The sequence below is a fragment of the Salmo salar genome, chromosome ssa26, assembly GCF_905237065.1.
Source record: "Salmo salar chromosome ssa26, Ssal_v3.1, whole genome shotgun sequence".
Classification (NCBI taxonomy): domain Eukaryota; kingdom Metazoa; phylum Chordata; class Actinopteri; order Salmoniformes; family Salmonidae; genus Salmo; species Salmo salar.
The window spans coordinates 48,956,029-48,975,741 of NC_059467.1; the positions used below are offsets into that span (position 1 = coordinate 48,956,029).

At 44.6% G+C, this 19,713-nt stretch overlaps 1 protein-coding gene across 3 annotated transcripts in view; it reads left to right on the forward strand.

Moving 5' to 3' along the window:
- LOC106587945 (histone-lysine N-methyltransferase KMT5B) overlaps positions 1–19,713 on the forward strand; it is a 41,072-nt gene that overhangs the window by 7,895 nt on the left and 13,464 nt on the right. For 2 of the 3 annotated variants that reach the window (XM_045708765.1, XM_045708764.1), the window contains exons 2-3: positions 14,655–14,906; positions 15,887–16,034. In XM_045708765.1, coding sequence (XP_045564721.1) covers positions 14,744–14,906; positions 15,887–16,034 — 311 coding nt within the window. In that variant the 5' untranslated portion in view covers positions 14,655–14,743. The other variant, XM_045708766.1, reaches the window with a different exon arrangement.

The following is a 19,713-nucleotide window of genomic DNA, read 5'->3' on the forward strand; positions in this document are numbered from 1 at the left end:
GACAAGATGGAAACGGACACAGTGACAGTGCGCACCGAAGAGGACCCACGACAGAAGAGGCCATAGACAGACAGCTGAAACTTCACTACTTGACATGTATGATGAAATCCTGGTTGAGAATGAAACGACTGAACAAATGAACAATGAAACAGCACAGCAAGTGAAAGAAATAGGTTTTGATTATGTTTTACTGGTAATGGGGACATACGTAAATGCCAACAAAAAAACTTTTTGGTGTGTGTGTGTTTCAACTATTTAACTGTACTAAAATGCTTAAAAGGCCGCTAAAATGTGAAATATCGGTTATCAGGTTTTTTTTGTCAAGGAAAATATTGGATATCGTTATCGGCCAAAAATGTTATATCGATGCATCGCTACCTGTAAAATGTAATACATTTTTTTTTAAAGTGAAGGGGTCTGAATACTTTCCGAATGCACTGTAGGTAGGGGTAAAGTAACTAGGCAACAGGATGAATAATAAACAATAACAGCAGCATTTGTGATGAATCAAATAAGGTAGAGCAAAGGGTTGTGGTCAATGCAAAAAGTCCAGGTCGCTATTTCAGCTTCATGATATGCCACATTTGTCAGGTTAATGGATTATCTTGGCAAAGAAGAAATGATCACTAACAGGGATGTAAACAAATTAGTGTACAAAATTTGAGCAAAATAAGCTGCTTTTTTTGTACATGTGGAACATTTCTGGGATCTTTTATTTCAGCTCATGAAACATGGAACCAACACTTTACATGTTGTGTGTTTCTATTTTTGTTCAGTGTTAAATAGAAAAACCACCACAAGGTGGACAAAGTGCACGGAAGCGGTTTCCATATACACAGCAAAATAAATGGTTTCTTTTAGAGGTCGACTGATTGGCCGATTTCAAGTTTTCATAACAATCGGAAATCGGTATTTTTGGACACCGATTTTTAAAAATGTATTTTTTTAACCTTTTATTTAACTAGGCAAGTCAGTTAAGAACACATTCTTATTTTCAATGACGGCCTAGGAACGGTGGGTTAACTGCCTTGTTCAGGGGCAGAACGACAGATTTTTACCTTGTCAGCTTGGGGATTCAATCTTGCAACCTTACGGTTAACTAGTCCAACGCTCTAACCACCTGCTTTACATTGCACTCCACGAGGAGCCTGCCTGTTACGCGAATGCAGTAAGAAGCCAAGGTAAGTTGCTAGCTAGCATTAAACTTATCTTTATAAAAAACAATCAATCAATCATAATCACTAGTTAACTACACATGGTTGATGATATTACTAGTTTATCTAGCCTGTGCTGCGTTGCATATAATCGCTTAGGTACACGTTGCTGCAACCATAAACATCAATGCCTTTCTTAAAATCAATACACAAGTATATATTTTTAAACCTGCATATTTAGTTAATATTGCCTGCTAACATGAATTTCTTTTAACTAGGGAAAATGTGTCACTTCTCTTGCAACAGAGTCAGGGTATATGTAGCAGTTTGGGCCGCCTGGCTCGTTGCGAACTGTGAAAACTATTTCTTCCTAACAAAGACAGCCGACTTCGTCAAACGGGGGATGATTTAACCTGTTATGGCTAGGGGGCAGTATTTTCACAGCCGGATAAAAAACGTACCCGATTTAATCTGATTATTACTCCTGTCCAGAAACTAGAATATGCATATAATTATTAGCTTTGGATAGAAAACACTCCAAAGTTTCTAAAACTGTTTGAATGGTGTCTGTGAGTATAACAGAACTCATTTGGCAGGCCAAAACCTGAGAAGATTCCATGCAGGAAGTGCCCTGTCTGACAATTTCTTGCCCTTCTTGATTATCTCTATCCATTACAGAGGATCTCTGCTGTTGCGTGACACTTCCTACTGCTCCCATGGGCTCTCAGAAGGCGGCAAAAAGCTGAATCGTGGCTTTGCAGGCTCTGGTTGAAAAAAAGTAGCGCGTTTGGATAGTGGCTGGTTACAGTACTGTGAGACTCAGGCGCGTGCCCGAGTCGACCCCATGCTTTGTTTTCTTTCGTCTGTTTACCTAAACGCAGATTCCCGGTTGGAATATTATCGCTTTTTTATGAGAAAAATGGCATAAAAATAGATTTTAAACAGCGGTTGACATGCTTCGAAGTACGGTAATGTAATATTTAGAAATCTTTTGTCACGAAATACGCCATGCTCATGACCCTTATTTACACTGCGGATAGTGTCTTGAACGCACGAACAAAACGCCGCTGTTTGGATATAACTATGGATTATTTTGAACCAAACTAACATTTGTTATTGAAGTAGAAGTCCTGGGAGTGCATTCTGACGAAGAACACCAAAGGTAATCAAACTTTTCTAATAGTAAATCTGACTTTGGTGAGGGCTAAACTTGGTGGGTGTCTAAATAGCTAGCCCGTGATGACTGGGCTATCTACTCAGAATATTGCAAAATGTGCTTTCACCGAAAAGCTATTTTAAAATCGGACACCTCGATTGCACAAAGGAGTTCTGTATCTATAATTCTTAAAATAATTATGTTTTTTTGTGAACGTTTATCGTGAGTAATTTAGTAAATTCACCGGAGGTTTGCGGTGGGTATGCTAGTTCTGAACGTCACATGCTAATGTAAAAAGCTGGTTTTTGATATAAATATGAACTTGATTGAACAAAACATGCATGTATTGTATAACATAATGTCCTAGGTGTGTCATTTGATGAAGATCATCAAAGGTTAGTGCTGCATTTAGCTGTGGTTTTGTTTTTTGTGACATATGCTAGCTTGAAAAATGGGTGTCTGATTATTTCTGGCTGGGTACTCTGCTGACATAATCTAATGTTTTGCTTTCGCTGTAAAGCCTTTTTGAAATCGGACAGTGTGGTTAGATAAAGGAGAGTCTTGTCTTTAAAATGCTGTGAAATAGTCATATGTTTGAAAAATTGAAGTTTTTGTATTTTAGAGGAATTTGTAATTCGCGCCACGCCTATCATTGGATATTGGAGCAGGTGTTCCGCTAGCGGAACGTCTAGATGTAAGAGGTTAACAAAAGCCTATTTGCGAAAAAAATCACAATCGTTGCACGACTGTACCTAACCATAAACATCAATGCCTTTCTTAAAATCAATACACAGAAGTATATATTTTTAAACCTGCATATTTAGCTAAAAGAAATCCAGGTTAGCAGGCAATATTATCCAGGTGAAATTGTGTCACTTCTCTTGCGTTCATTGCACGCAGAGTCAGGGTATATGCAACAGTTTGGGCCGCCTGGCTCGTTGCGAACTAATTTGCCAGAATTGTACATAATTATGACATAACATTGACGGCTGTGCAATGTAACAGGAATATTTAGACTTAGGGATGCCACCCGTTAATATAATACGGAACGGTTCACTGAAAGGAAAACGTTTTGTTTTCGAGATGATAGTTTCCGGATTCGACCATATTAATGACCTAAGGCTCGTATTTCTGTGTGTTTATTATACACTGCTCAAAAAAATAAAGGGAACACTTAAACAACACAATGTAACTCCAACTCAATCACACTTCTGTGAAATCAAACTGTCCACTTAGGAAGCAACACTGATTGACAATACATTTCACATGCTGTTGTGCAAATGGAATAGACAACAGGTGGAAATTATAGGCAATTAGCAAGACACCCCCAATAAAGGAGTGGTTCTGCTGGTGGGGACCACAGACCACTTTTCAGTTCCTATGCTTCCTGGCTGATGTTTTGGTCACTTTTGAATGCTGGCGGTGCTTTCAGTCTAGTGGTAGCATGAGACGGAGTCTACAACCCACACAAGTGGCTCAGGTAGTGCAGCTCATCCAGGATGGCACATCAATGCGAGCTGTGGCAAGAAGGTTTGCTGTGTCTGTCAGCGTAGTGTCCAGAGCATGGAGGCGCTACCAGGAGACAGGCCAGTACATCAGGAGATGTGGAGGAGGTCGTAGGAGGGCAACAACCCAGCAGCAGGACCGCTACCTCCGCCTTTGTGCAAGGAGGAGCAGGAGGAGCACTGCCAGTGCCCTGCAAAATGACCTCCAGCAGGCCACAAATGTGCATGTGTCTACTCAAGCGGTCAGAAACAGACTCCATGAGGGTGGTATGAGGGCCCGACATCCACAGGTGGGGGTTGTGCTTACAGCCCAACACCGTGCAGGACGTTTGGCATTTGCCAGAGAACACCAAGATTGGCAAATTCGCCACTGGCGCCCTGTGGTCTTCACAGATGAAAGCAGGTTCACACTGAGCATGTGACAGACGTGACAGAGTCTGGAGACGCCGTGGAGAACGTTCTGCTGCCTGCAACATCCTCCAGCATGACCGGTTTGGCGGTGGGTCAGTCATGGTGTGGGGTGGCATTTCTTTGGGGGGGCCGCACAGCCCTCCATGTGCTCGCCAGAGGTAGCCTGACTGCCATTAGGTACTGAGATGAGATCCTCAGACCCTTTGTGAGACCATATGCTGGTGCGGTTGGCCCTGGGTTCCTCCTAATGCAAGACAATGCTAGACCTCATGTGGCTGGAGTCTGTCAGCAGTTCCTGCAAGAGGAAGGCATTGATGCTATGGACTGGCCCGCCCGTTCCCCAGACCTGAATCCAATTGAGCACATTTGGGACATCATGTCTCGCTCCATCCACCAACGCCACGTTGCACCACAGACTGTCCAGGAGTTGGCAGATGCTTTAGTCCAGGTCTGGGAGGAGATCCCTCTGGAGACCATCCGCCAACTCATCAGGAGCATGCCCAGGCATTGTAGGGAGGTCATACAGGCACGTGGAGGCCACACACACTACTGAGCCTCATTTTGACTTGTTTTAAGGACATTACATCAAAGTTGGATCAGCCTGTAGTGTGGTTTTCCACTTTAACTTTGAGTGTGACTCCAAATCCAGACCTCCATGGGTTGATAAATTGGATTTCCATTGATTGTTTTTGTGTGATTTTGTTGTCAGCACATTCAACTATGTAAAGAAAAAAGTATATAATAAGATTATTTCTTTCATTCAGATCTAGTATGTGTTGTTTAAGTGTTCCCTTTATTTTTTTGAGCAGTATATTATAATTCAGTCTATGATTTGATAGAGCAGTCTGACTGAGCGGTGGCAGGCAGCAGCAGGCTCATAAGCATTCATTCAAACAGCACTTTCTTGCGTTTTGCCAGCAGCTCCTCGCTGTGCTTCAAGCATTGCGCTGTTTATGACTTCAAGCCTATCAACTCCCAAGATTAGGCTGGTGTAAACGATGTGAAACGGCTAGCTAGTTAGCGGGTGTGCGCTAATAGCGTTTCAAACATCACTCGCTCTGAGACTTGGAGTGGTTGTTCCCCTTGCTCTACATGGGTAACGCTGCTTCGAGGGTGGCTGTTGTCGATGTGTTCCTGGTTCGAGCCCAGGTATGAGCGAAGAGGGGGACGGAAGCTATACTGTTACACTGGCAATACTAAAGTGCCCATAAGAACATCCAATAGTCAAAGGTATATGAAATACAAATCGTAGAGAGAAATAGTCCTATAATTCCAATAATAACTACAACCTAAAACTTCTTACCTGGGAATATTGAAGACTCATGTTAAAAGGAACCACCAGCTTTCATATGTTCTCATGTTCTGAGCAAGGAACTTAAACGTTAGCTTTCTTACATGGCACATATTGCACTTTTACTTTCTTCTCCAGCACTTTGTTTTTGCATTATTTAAACCAAATTGAACATGTTTCATTATTTATTTGAGGTTAAATTGATTTTATTGATGTATTATATTAAGTTAAAATAAGTGTTCAGTCAGTATTGTTGCAATTGTCATTATTACAAAGAAATATTTTTTTTAATTTAAATCGGCCGATTTAATCGGTTTCAGCTTATTTTGGTCCTCCAATAATCGGTATCGGCGTTGAAAAATCATAATCGGTCGACCTCTAGTTTTCTTCCGCAAGGTGGAAAAGAAAGCGTTCGAGGACATGATCCACACATTAGACCCCCCCAGTACAAACTGAGAAAATACTTATCAAAAACAGAAATTCTGGACCTTTACAACAGAGTCCGACGAGAGGTCCAGGTTTTAGTGTCGGGTACGGATCACCTTTCCTCGACCACAGACATTTTGGTCCAGTGTTAACACGACACCGTACGTTTCTCTTAACAGTACACCTTACTGAAGACAGGAAACTGCATTCAAAATGCCTGAAGAAAAGCTTTTTTCCCAGAACACCACACAGCCGACCACCTAGTCGACGCACTCCGTGGAGGCACTAAAATAACGGACATTTTTGAAGAGAAACTGTCCGCAATAACAACAAACATTACAGCTACAATCAGAAGACTGGGCTGGAAATGGTTCAATTGTTTTGGCCACAATTTAAACCTTTACAGTAACAAACTCTGTGTAGAATGAGTAACAGAGAACAGAGGGAACCTTGGTAGTCTGCCTCACTATTACTGTCTCCTTCTCACACAGCTGGCCTAAACAAAACGAGACCTGGAAGCATAGGCCGAGCTTGGCCTCAAAGAGCATTGAGTCTAGTCACAGTAACTACATTTTAAAACAATATATGTGTAGCCTTGGCCATGCACAAATCAATTCCAATTTTAGCGAAAAAATTCATTTGAGTTAGGTTATAGTTGTTATTAGGCTATTACTGTTTTGCTACGCTGTTACAAGCTGTGGTGATTTTTTTTTAAACATTTTGTTCTAATGTAATGTCACATTTTTATCCACACAGGACAGTGCGACTTGTTTGGGGTCAAAACAGAAAATTATAAAGAATACTAGAGCAGTCTCCAGCAATTCGACGGGTAACGGAGGCAATTCGACGGGTAACGGAGAAAGACAGACGCGCTACCCTTCGTCATGGCAAGACATCGCTGATTTTTGGAGTCCATCAACCAAGCGCTGAAGCCAGTGAGTGAATTCACTGACATCTCAGCGGCGCAGTATGTCACCATCTCCTCATTCCATCCCAATTGGCTCACACTGTTAAAGGAAGAAATCTTAGTGGACAAAGATGGAGGCACTGCACTGATCTGAAGGCTTGGTGGAGGAAACAAAAAAACATCACCTTCATCGACCCTCGCTGCCGTTGGGACCATGATAGCACACGGGACGAGACTGAAAACAAAAGGTTGAGCATGAGGTAATCACCCTCGGACGAGCGCCTGTCAGAATAAGAGTGGAAGGGGGTGGGCAGTCTAATTGGGAAGAAGGGCTCAGCTGCTGCACTAGCTGCCTCCCGCCATTGAAGAAAGGGCAGCTGCCCAACTGACAGTTTACCTGCATGAACCATCTATTGAAGGAGAGGAGGACCCACTGCTCTGGTGGCAGAGAAATTAACGTAGTTTTCCTTTTTACTCGCAAAGGTTGCCCACAAGTACTTGTGTATATGTACCACATGTTCAGCTTCAGAGCGAGTCTTTTGGCATGGCAGGGAATGTCGTCACTCTTCAGAGATCGATTCCTGAAAGGTGGACGTGCTGGTCTTTCTAGCAAAGAACGTGGATGTTTTTTTAGCTGCAACCAGCAGCAGTGAATTTAGTTAAGAGGTCCTGTGCAGTTTTTTTCAGGAATTTGATAGCCTAGGCCAAGCCTATATAGTAGCTTATATACCTCAACATGTGTAATTCCTCTGTGTGCAATTCAATGCTAAACTGTTCTTGTTTATTACTATTTGGATTATTTGGGTTTGTTTTTAAGACCGGTGAACATGCTAACAATTAGCTATTTTGACTGTCCTATTCTACCTGGCATCTAAGCTGCTGGTAATTTCGAAGGCCTAAGTCTATATGTTGTTGTTGCTCAATATGTGCAATATTCATGCTGCTGAACAAGTCTTATTGTAGTACTTTGTGTTATTTCTTATTTAATAGTTTTGTTATTTTGTATCTTGTGTCATAGGCTACACTGTTTGTCCTGTTTTGGAAGCATGCAGCAACTGCTAGTCATTTCCATTCCAGGAGGCCTAAAGTTTCTCTCACTTAGTTGTTTTCATTAATAAATATTTACTCTCTTATTGCACTCGGACGTTGTGTGTTTCTATTTGAAGAAACGTAATGCTCTTTGTTCATTTGCCAGCATGCAGAGTTAACGCCTTGATTCCCACCCTATCTGCAATCTCCTTGTTTATATAAACATTTGGTAATACCGTAAACCCAAAGATGGTATGAAGGTATTGGGAAAAATGGATACCGCCCTATTCCAGACTTGGTGCATCGGTACCGCTTGCCGTGCGGTAGCAGAGAGAACAGTCTATGACTTGGGTGGCAGGAGTCTGACAATTTTTAGGGCCTTCCCAACTGATATAGAGGTCCTGGATGGCAGGGAGTTCGACCCTAGTGATGTACTGGGCCGTACGCACTACCCTTTGTAGCATCTTGTGGTCGGATGCCAAGCAGTTGCAATATCAAGCGGTGACGCAGTCTGTCAAGATGCTCTCAATGGTGCAGCTGTAGAACTTTTGGAGGATCTGAGGACCCGTGACAAATCTTTTTGCAGCCTCCTGAGAGGGAAGAGGCGTTGTCATGCCTTCTCAACGACTGTGTTGGTGTGTGTGTGGACCATGATAATTGATTAGTGACGTGGACACAGAGGAACTTTCAACCCGCTCCACTACAGCCATGTCGATGTAGATTGGGGGGCGTGCTCGGCCCTCCGTTTCCTGTAGTCCACCATCAGCTCCTTTTGTCTTGCTGACACGATGAAGGAAAGGTTGTTGTCCTGGCATTCACACTGCTAGGTCACTGACTACCTCCCCTATAGGCGGTCTTATTGTTGTTGGTGATCAGGCCTAACACCGTCGTGTCGTCAGAAAACTTAATGATGGTGTTTTGGAGTCGTGTCTGGCTACGCAGTCGTGGGTAAACAGGGAGTACAGCAGGGGACTACCGCATCAATACTGTGTAATTCTGCAGTCAAACATTTCATTACGTAATCCAAAATGTTTACTGCATATGTGTGCAATAAAAGTTCAACATTCACCTTTTTGCTACTATTTCTGTCAAGTCTACGTGTACAATTTGATGCATACGTTGGATAGATCCAATGTATGCCCCACACAGAATGCACTGCAACTGCGTCTGCAATGGAAACGCAGCGTTCCAATGGAAATGTATGTACTTCTGGTGTACCAAAACACCGCACCCCTGAGGGGGGGCCCCCAGTGTCAGCGTGGCGGATGTGTTGTTGCCTACCCTCACTACCTGTGATGAGCTTTGAGGGCATCATGGTGTTGAACTCTGACCTGTAGTTTATGAACAGTGTTCTCACATAGGTGTTCCTCTTATCCAGGTGAGAGAGAAGGCAGTTTGGAGTGCAATAGAGGTTGGGTCGGTCCAGGGTGTCTGGGATGATGATGATGATGTTGTGAGATGTGAGTGCTGCTGCAGGGTTTCTGTAAATGTTAGGGAACCATATGCCTTGGGTGTGTAACCTGATTCGGACATCCACCCACCGTGCTCAGAATGACACGAAATCGCATTTACATTATGGTATTTTAATTTTAACAGAACATGGCGTGTCCTTACCGCGCACTTTGAAGCCAAGTAATGAACAGAAAAATCACTAGCCAGTGCTTGAGTTTCAAGTTTGGGGAAGGTAACTTTCACCATTAAAAAAAAAAAAATGCACCTTTTACAATAAAGCATTCTATGTAATAAAACCTACTCATCCTAATGTGATGAGTAGATTTGTGTAGTCGTAATTTAGGCTAATAATAGAACTCGACCACTGTTCACAATGCGTGGCTGAGCACGTATAGCGCAGAGGCCTGGGCTACTACACTTTTATGACTGGAGACATTTGCAGCCTACATCGCAGACACTGACAAACGGATCAATAAACACGACGTTGTCCATATAATATCCCTATGAGGAAGGGGAGACAAATAGAATATGACGTACGTCTAAACTGGAGGAGGAATTGATGTATATAAAAAAAACGTTTAAACGGCACCGACCCAACATGATTAATAGTGAATACTGCTCAGTGCCTCTCACCCGGGGATATGGCCGATGCTCTCCGCTGGTGCTTAGGAGATGGGCTATAGGCCTACTGTTGTTGACAATTATTACAACTAAAACATAGGTTAGTCTTCTCATTTTCTTCTCTTTAAAACAGTAGCCATTTTGTTTTCCACACGAGGTTTTCCTGCCGTTGAATTTTGAAATATTGCGATATGCCTGGCTGGACCGCCTCGTACTTTTCACTTGACTGTCGCAACTCAACAATCCTCTATTTGGTGTTTCCTTCCAACTGTAGACAATGTGGTTTAAAATAATAATTAAGTCTAGGGGAAGCTAATGATCCTCTGTGGCCACATCATGCTTTAGTAGCCTATATGAATGATTTGATTTAGTTCTGTATAGACAGGAGTAGGCTAATTAGGCTGTGTGATTTTGGCGTATCTATGTCATTCTACCATCCCCCCATTGTAGAAAAGTTGCTCTATTCTATTGGTCAGCTTGTCGTGAAAGAAATGGCCCAACCAGACTCTGGGATGATAGATCATAAATTCATACCACCAGTAGGCCTAGGCTACATAAAAATAAAACGATTTGATCTGATCCAACAGATCAGTTGATCAACGTTTGAAGGTAAAACGTTCTATTATTTGTTAACATTATTAGTGCAGTAGGGTATGGGTGAATGGGCATCTGGCTACCAGACAATGAGAGAAAGTTAAAACCACTCGAACCTGAGAGAAAGAGTCTACTGGTTTCTATGGCATATGGAAGTCTTTATGAAACAATAGGTTACTGGTTTCTATGGCATATGGAAGTCTTTATGAAACAATAGGTTACTGGTTTCTATGGTATATGGAAGTCTGTATAAAACAATAGACTACTTGTTTCAATGGCATATGGAAGTCTGTATAAAACAATAGGTTACTGGTTTCTATGGTATATGGAAGTCTTTATGAAACAATAGGTTACTGGTTTCTATGGTATATGGAAGTCTGTATAAAACAATAGGTTACTGGTTTTACATTTACATTTACGTCATTTAGCAGACGCTCTTATCCAGAGTGACTTACAAATTGGTGCATTCACCTTATAATATCCAGTGGAACAACCACTTTACAATAGTGCATCTAAATCTTTTAAGGGGGGGGGTTAGAAGGATTACTTTATCCTATCCCAGGTATTCCTTAAAGAGGTGGGGTTTCAGGTGTCTCCGGAAGGTGGTGATTGACTCCGCTGTCCTGGCGTCGTGAGGGAGCTTGTTCCACCATTGGGGTGCCAGAGCAGCGAACAGTTTTGACTGGGCTGAGTGGGAACTGTGCTTCCGCAGAGGTAGGGGGGCCAGCAGGCCAGAGGTGGATGAACGCAGTGCCCTTGTTTGGGTGTAGGGCCTGATCAGAGCCTGAAGGTACGGAGGTGCCGTTCCCCTCACAGCTCCATAGGCAAGCACCATGGACTTATAGCAGATGCGAGCTTCGACTGGAAGCCAGTGGAGAGAGCGGAGGTGCGGGGTGACGTGAGAGAACTTCGGAAGGTTGAACACCAGACGGGCTGCGGCGTTCTGGATGAGTTGTAGGGGTTTAATGGCACAGGCAGGGAGCCCGGGAGATGACAAGTGCCTGGGAGATGACAAGTGCCTGGATTAGGACCTGCGCCGCTTCCCGTGTAAGGCAGGGTCGTACTCTGCGAATGTTGTATAGCATGAACCTACAGGATCGGGTCACCGCCTTGATGTTAGCGGAGAACGACAGGGTGTTGTCCAGGGTCACGCCAAGGCTCTTAGCACTCTGGGAGGAGGACACAATGGAGTTGTCCACCTTGATGGCGAGATCATGGAAAGGGCAGTCCTTCCCCGGGAGGAAGAGCAGCTCCGTCTTGCCGAGGTTCAGCTTGAGGTGGTGATCCGTCATCCACACTGATATGTCTGCCAGACATGCAGAGATGCGATTCGCCACCTGGTTATCAGAAGGGGGAAAGGAGAAGATTAATTGTGTGTCGTCTGCGTAGCAATGATAGGAGAGACCATGTGAGGATATGACAGAGCCAAGTGACTTGGTGTATAGCGAGAATAGGAGAGGGCCTAGAACTGAGCCCTGGGGGACACCAGTGGTGAGAGCACGTGGTGCGGAGACGGATTCTCGCCACGCCACCTGGTAGGAGCGACCTGTCAGGTAGGACGCAATCCAAGAGTTTCTATGGCATATGGAAGTCTGTATAAAACAATAGACTACTGGTTTCTATGGCATATGGAAGTCTGTATAAAACAATAGACTACTGGTTTCTATGGCATATGGAAGTCTGTATAAAACAATAGGTTACTGGTTTCTATGGCATATGGAAGTCTGTATAAAACAATAGGTTACTGGTTTCTATGGCATATGGAAGTCTGTATAAAACAATAGGCTACTGGTTTCTATGGCATATGGAAGTCTGTATAAAACAATAGGTTACTGGTTTCTATGGCATATGGAAGTCTGTATAAAACAATAGGTTACTGGTTTCTATGGCATATGGAAGTCTTTCTAAAACATAATTGCCTTTTGATATGTTCAGATTTTGGTCCCCTGTGTCACATTCAGGACAGCCCACATCCCTTCGTTCTTCTCAGGGACTCCTCCGTCTGGCTTCCCCTTATACACTTGCAAGCTGGTCTGGTGTCTTGGTTATCGAAACGGATAATTCTGGAAATAATCTGACGGGATGTTCCTGGGGCTGGCTGCTGACGGGCTGGTCCTGGGGCTGGCTGCTGACGGGCTGGCTGCTGACGGGCTGGTCCTGGGGCTGGCTGCTGACGGGATGTTCCTGGGGCTGGCTGCTGACGGGCTGGTCCTGGGGCTGGCTGCTGACGGGCTGGTCCAGGGGCTGGCTGCTGACGGGCTAGTTCTGGGGCTGACGGCTGGTCCTGGGGCTGGCTGCTGATGGGATGTTCCTGGCGCTGGCCCTGGGGCTGGCTGAGGGTCAAGCTCATCCTCTTCTTACAACTCACTGTTAGATTCTGAATTGACAGAGACATGATCCTCATTCCAAAGTGGAAGACGCTCCTTCCACACTAGCTTCTCTCTCTGCAAAAATTGTTTCTAAGGCCCTCTGAGCTGAGATTATATTTGCCATACTAATTGATTGTGGTAAGGAGTCACACACATTCAAAGCTATTTATTTGTTGTCCCTCCCCCAATTTGCACCTGGCTGGGGTAGAGTGTGGGAAAATACAGAATTTTTTACAATGTATCGAAATAATGTACTGTAATAACATTGTGCAGGTTCCCGCAAGACATTGTGTAGTTTCACACACTACAAAGGGTAAAGAGTGGGAGACAGGCAGGGAGACAGACAGACAGGCAAGGAGACAGACAGGTTCTTGGTGCTGTGTGTAAACAGCAGGCCCAGGGAGGAGGAAGACAGAGTAAAGGCAGCAAACCTTTTTGTTTCATTTTTACTTGTTTTCACCTACACACACACTTTCCCACACATTTATTACCCTGCGGTCCAGCTGACCTAACACCACATATGTAATATAAATGTGTAGGGGGTTCACAGTGTGCGTTCAATGAAAATGAGCCAAGGCCAATGACTCTCAGGTTGAAAAAATAAATCATTGTATAATTTTTATTTTAGTAAACGTTGAAAATGGGCCCCACAGACCCGAACACCACAGCCGGTGACTGATGTGGTAAACTCTTCAATGTTATCGTTTGAATCCCGGAACATATTCCAGCCTGTGTTAGCAAAACAGTCCTGTAGCTTAGCAACCGCTTCATCGGACCACTTCCGGCACTTCCTGTTTTGAATTTTTCCTTGTAAGCAGGAATCAGAAGGAAGCTTTGTATGTGTTTCTGTGTGTGGAGTAAAGGAGATAGTCACCTCTAGTTGCAAAGGTGACATGTTGCAGCGCCATCTCGCCAAATACACAAGTTGCAATTTATAAATGTGGTTGTGCATCAGCAGTTTCTCTCATATCATTCACTGACAGTCACTCAATTAGCCCTTGTCAGCAAACATATTATATTAGTAAGTCAATCTAGCGGCTAGCTATCTAAACTAGTAGTAATCATGGTTGAATTACCCACCCCATTTGATTTTGATTTTCTCTCTCACTCAAATATCATATTAAAAATTGCAAACATTTCTATCAACCCTATGGAAAAATATATATAGAATTGCAGGAAATTAGCTGTAAAACTGCACATTTTTGTGTCTGCCCTATTGGCAAAATCACTATAATTGAATGAAGTTATAAAATTGCTAAATCTTCTCCCCATGGCAAAATGTGTAGAATGGCAGCAAACTTGCTTTAAAACTGCAACATTTTCTCTATGCCCCATGGCAAAATGTGTAGAATTGCAGGAAATTAATTCTAAAACATTTTTTCCCCTCTGCTGTCAAGAGAGGAGGGGCGCTTAAGTGCTTTGCTCGCAAGGTGGGGGGGGCAACAATTTCTCGTAGGGCCCCCAAAAGGCTAGGGCTGGCTCGGACTGAATATGTGGGTAAGCAGACACTTTGATCGGTAACTTTGATAGGGTGTAGGCCCATCTCTGTTCTAAACAGAGAAAATCCGAACAGAGTTCAGCGATCTCAGTTTGAGCTTTTTCATACAAGTAGTGGCGTCTATGGCTTCGGTCCAGGGTGGAGACCATGTCTTCTCTTCAGTATGACTGGATGATGTAATGAGATGGTGTGCGTGTGTGGTCTCTAACCGGGCCTTCATCCATTCCTCTTCCCACTCCAGGTGACAGCCCCTAGCTTCCAGCCTTCCCCACTCTTGAGTGCTCCCTCAACTCAGAGACTAAATGCAACTGGACCAGGGGGCTTGTGGGTATGAAGTGGCTGGGCCAATCCAAGAGCATGGTGTTGAATGGCAGCAGGTACTCCACCAGTGAGCAGCAGCCCGTGAGCCAGAGCCAGACCCGCTCCCAGCAGCAGCTACACCCACAGAGGAGCTCTCTACGACCAGGGACTGGCAGCAGGAGATGTAGTCGCCGTGAGTACTGGGACTAGGGAGTTATTCTGTCATATCTGGGTCATATTCATAAGTGCACACCGTATCAAAACATTTTACAATGAAAAACATTTTGCAGCAAAAACAAAGAGTTTCTTATTGGACACGTTCAGGTAATCCTGTCCCATTTTCACTCCGTTGGCTTCAGTTTGTTTCCTAGTGAATGACCCTGGGCCTCGTTCAGTTTGTTTCCTAGTGAATGACCCTGGGCCTCGTTCAGTTAGGACAAAACATTTTGAAACAGGGCCGTAGGCCTACTGTGTACTTGATACTGTCCAATAACGGCACAGATTTTAGTTTTTCTGTTGCAAAATGTTTCACTATGGAATGACCCACTGATCCTAACCTTAACCAATAGTGGGGAAAATGCAACACGATTAGCGTCTTGGCAAGAGTTCCCAGGAACACCAAATCACTGTCAAAAGCTCCACCATTCACGGAACCATTTTAACAAAATATCTTGACGGTCAAATGTTGTCCATTTCTGCATTGAATATAACAAATTAAAAGCTTATTATTATTATTATTATTATTATATATTATTAACAATTTGCATTGTGAAAAGTAATGTAACATTGCTTATGATTTTATACTCCCAATTGTTATTCATTTTGGAAGAAAATATTTATTAATCATAATAATAATTTGACCAACGTCCACGGTGGTGCTGCCGTCCGCAATTGAAATTGTATTATTTTTACAAAATGTATTTTATTGTTCTTCTTTTTATTAATTACAGTTGGAACTATTAACGGTATTATAGTCGATATTACATTACGTTTCACAATGCAAATTGTAAATAATAATACGTCTTTCATTTCTTACATTCACTACTAAAATTGACCAATTTGACCGCCAAGACTTTTGAATGTGATTTGGTGTTCCCCGGAATGGAAAAGGTTGGGAACCACTGGTCTAGGGGGTAACTTCACCGTACTCATTTACTCTCATGTTTTTCCCAGGGTTCAGTGCGGCCAGCCTGGAGGCGGAGCGACGCTGTATCCCGTCCTCTGGGATGACCGCCAAGGAGCTGTGTGAGCACGATGACCTCACCACCAGCCTCATCCTCGACCCTTACCTGGGCTTCCAGACACACAAGATGAACACCAGGTCTGTCTGGGGCCTTAACCCTAAACTTAAACCTGACTCTGACCCTTAACCCTCATCCTCGACCAATACCTGGGCTTCCAGACACACAAGATGAACACCAGGTCTGTCTGGGGCCTTAACCCTAAACTTAAACCTGACTCTGACCCTTAACCCTCATCCTCGACCAATACCTGGGCTTCCAGACACACAAGATGAACACCAGGTCTGTCTGGGGCCTTAACCCTAAACTTAAACCTGACTCTGACCCCTAACCCTCATCCTTGACCAATACCTGGGCTTCCAGACACACAAGATGAACACCAGGTCTGTCTGGGGCCTTAACCCTAAACTTAAACCTGACTCTGACCCCTAACCCATATCCTCGACCAATACCTGGGCTTCCCCTGCTAAACTCTAGACTGATTTTAAAGAGTGTGAGATTTTGGCAATTAAACTTATGGATATCATTTTATATGTCTGCGTGCAGTTTGAAGGTTGCTAGCTAGCGTTAACTCAATGACTGGATGTCTATGGAGTTCTAGTCATTGTGCTAACACTAGTTAACAACGGCTCCTGAAACAGCCTTCAACTTCCTTCAAACTGCATGCAGAGACATAAAAATAGTTATCCAGCGCAGTGGGCCTCGTCTGCCTACAGCGCAGTGGGCCTCGTCTGCCTACAGCGCAGTGGGCCTCGTCTGCCTACAGCGCAGTGGGCCTCGTCTGCCTACAGCGCAGTGGGCCTCGTCTGCCTACAGCGCAGTGGGCCTCGTCTGCCTACAGCGCAGTGGGCCTCGTCTGCCGACAGCGCAGTGGGCCTCGTCTGCCGACAGCGCAGTGGGCCTCGTCTGCCGACAGCGCAGTGGGCCTCGTCTGCCGACAGCGCAGTGGGCCTCGTCTGCCGACAGCGCAGTGGGCCTCGTCTCCCTTCAGCGCAGTGGGCCTCGTCTCCCTACAGCGCAGTGGGCCTCGTCTGCCTACAGCGCAGTGGGCCTCGTCTGCCTACAGCGCAGTGGGTCGCATCACAGATTCCAGATAGTGTCAACATCATTACATTTTTAATGTATTTTTAAGTAGAATGTCCTTTTAAAAAAGTCCCCAGAAGAGACCTTCTCAGTCGTTCTACCCCCCAAAGAAATCTCTGCATCATTTTTGTGGTGTTGCCAGGCAACCTGTCTATATCCCTACCTCTGGACTTCCAGACACACACAGGAACACCAGGGCCTGTATTTACAAAGCATCACAAAGTAGTGAGTGCTGGTCTAGGATCAGGTTCCCCCTCTTATTCAATAGGATTTAAAAGGCCAAACTGATCCTAGATCAGCACTCGGGGACACTTTGTGAATATGGACCCAGGCCTAGACCTCCTCTTTCCTCCGCTCTCATCACCGAGCCAGGTCTAGACCTCCTCTTTCCTCTGCTCTCATCACCGAGCCAGGTCTAGACCTCCTCTTTCCTCCTCTCTCATCACTGAGCCAGGTCTAGACCTCCTCTTTCCTCCTCTCTCATCACTGAGCCAGGTCTAGACCTCCTCTTTCCTCCACTCTCATCACTGAGCCAGGTCTAGACCTCCTCTTTCCTCCACTCTCATCACTGAGCCAGGTCTAGACCTCCTCTTTCCTCCTCTCTCATCACTGAGCCAGGTCTAGACCTCCTCTTACCTCCTCTCTCATCACTGAGCCAGGTCTAGACCTCCTCTTTCCTCCTCTCTCATCACTGAGCCAGGTCTAGTCCTCCTCTATCCTCCTCTCTCATCACTGAGCCAGGTCTAGACCTCCTCTTTCCTCCTCTCTCATCACTGAGCCAGGTCTAGACCTCCTCTTTCCTCCTCTCTCATCACTGAGCCAGGTCTAGACCTCCTCTATCCTCCTCTCTCATCACTGAGCCAGGTCTAGACCTCCTCTTACCTCCTCTCTCATCACTGAGCCAGGTCTAGACCTCCTCTTTCCTCCTCTCTCATCACTGAGCCAGGTCTAGACCTCCTCTATCCTCCTCTCTCATCACTGAGCCAGGTCTAGACCTCCTCTTTCCTCGTCTCTCATCACTGAGCCAGGTCTAGACCTCCTCTTTCCTCCTCTCTCATCACTGAGCCAGGTCTAGACCTCCTCTATCCTCCTCTCTCATCACTGAGCCAGGTCTAGACCTCCTCTTTCCTCGTCTCTCATCACTGAGCCAGGTCTAGACCTCCTCTCTCATCACTGAGCCAGGTCTAGTCCTCCTCTCTCATCACTGAGTCAGGTCTAGTCCTCCTCTCTCATCACTGAGCCAGGTCTAGTCCTCCTCTATCCTCCTCTCTCATCACTGAGCCAGGTCTAGACCTCCTCTTTCCTCCTCTCTCATCACTGAGCCAGGTCTAGACCTCCTCTTTCCTCCGCTCTCATCACTGAGCCAGGTCTAGACCTCCTCTTTCCTCCGCTCTCATCACTGAGCCAGGTCTAGACCTCCTCTCTCATCTCTGTCAGAGTGCTACTGTCTGGAAAAGCAGTACAGAAATCTAATCAATTGCACTTACCAGAGGTGGGACCAAGTCATTGTTTTACAAGTCACAAGTAAGTCTCAAGTCTTAGCACTCAAGTCCCAAGTCAAGACAGGCAAGTCCGAGTCAAGTCTCAAGTCAAGACCGTCAACTCTCAAGTCCTAAACAACTCATGATGTGCTCTTCACCAAATGTAATACCATTTCATATTTTTAACAGTAATAGTTAGTATTTTACATTTACGGAAATCATGAATGCTTTTAAAAATATATTTACTACTTTCCAAATAAACTTTATAATTCCATGGAAATACATGGGTAGCCATGAGAAAGACCCCGACCCCCCCCAATAGCAATCGATATGGATCGCTATGGGGCGCAATCTGGCGATGTAGGCTTGTACACAATCGCCCAACCTTAACACACACACACACACACACCCTGTGTGTGTGGTTACAGTAGACTAACATATGTCAATGGCTTTAGGAACAGCAGTAACATCAGGCAGGGTTTAGGCTACCAGCTGCCTAGCCAGTTGTAGCTCAATCTGGGTGCTATGATCACGTTCCCGCACTGACTGACTGTGTGGAGGCTCGTTGATTTAACGTTACATTAGCCTACATGCTACACTGGCAATGTTATGAATGATATAGCTGTCGGCTATATTAGCCACGACTTACCGTTCTTTGTGCAGCTTCAAATGTCGAACAAAGTTGGAAATTGTTGTGCCTCCGTGTATAATTTTCTTCCCGCATGTTTTGCAAGTTGCAATCCCTTTTTTGTTGATACAGCGTGGTCTTTATATCCGAAAACAATAATTCTGGGTATCATCTTTCCAAGGGCTCCATCTGAATTCACTCGCCGACGTTCCTCTGCACTGCCACGCACAAATTTTTCTCAGCTGGCACAACTTGATTGGCTGCTGTTCGATTCAAACTGTAATCCGTTAAATTAAGAAGTTGATGCGCTGCATACTTTTTTTTACAAATATTTGGGCTTGGGGAGGGTATCAAGTCAGTTTGAGTCAAAAGGCTCAAGTCCAAGTTAAGTCACGAGTCATTTGTGTCAAAGTCGAGTTGCAAGTCATCATATCTGTGACTCGTGTCTGACTCGAGTCCAAGTCATGTGACTCGAGTCCACACCTCGGGCAGTTACTCACAATGAGCACGTTAGGATGCATCAGGAAATGTTTTGTATGTGAAATGTTGTCTCTTATCCACTTATAG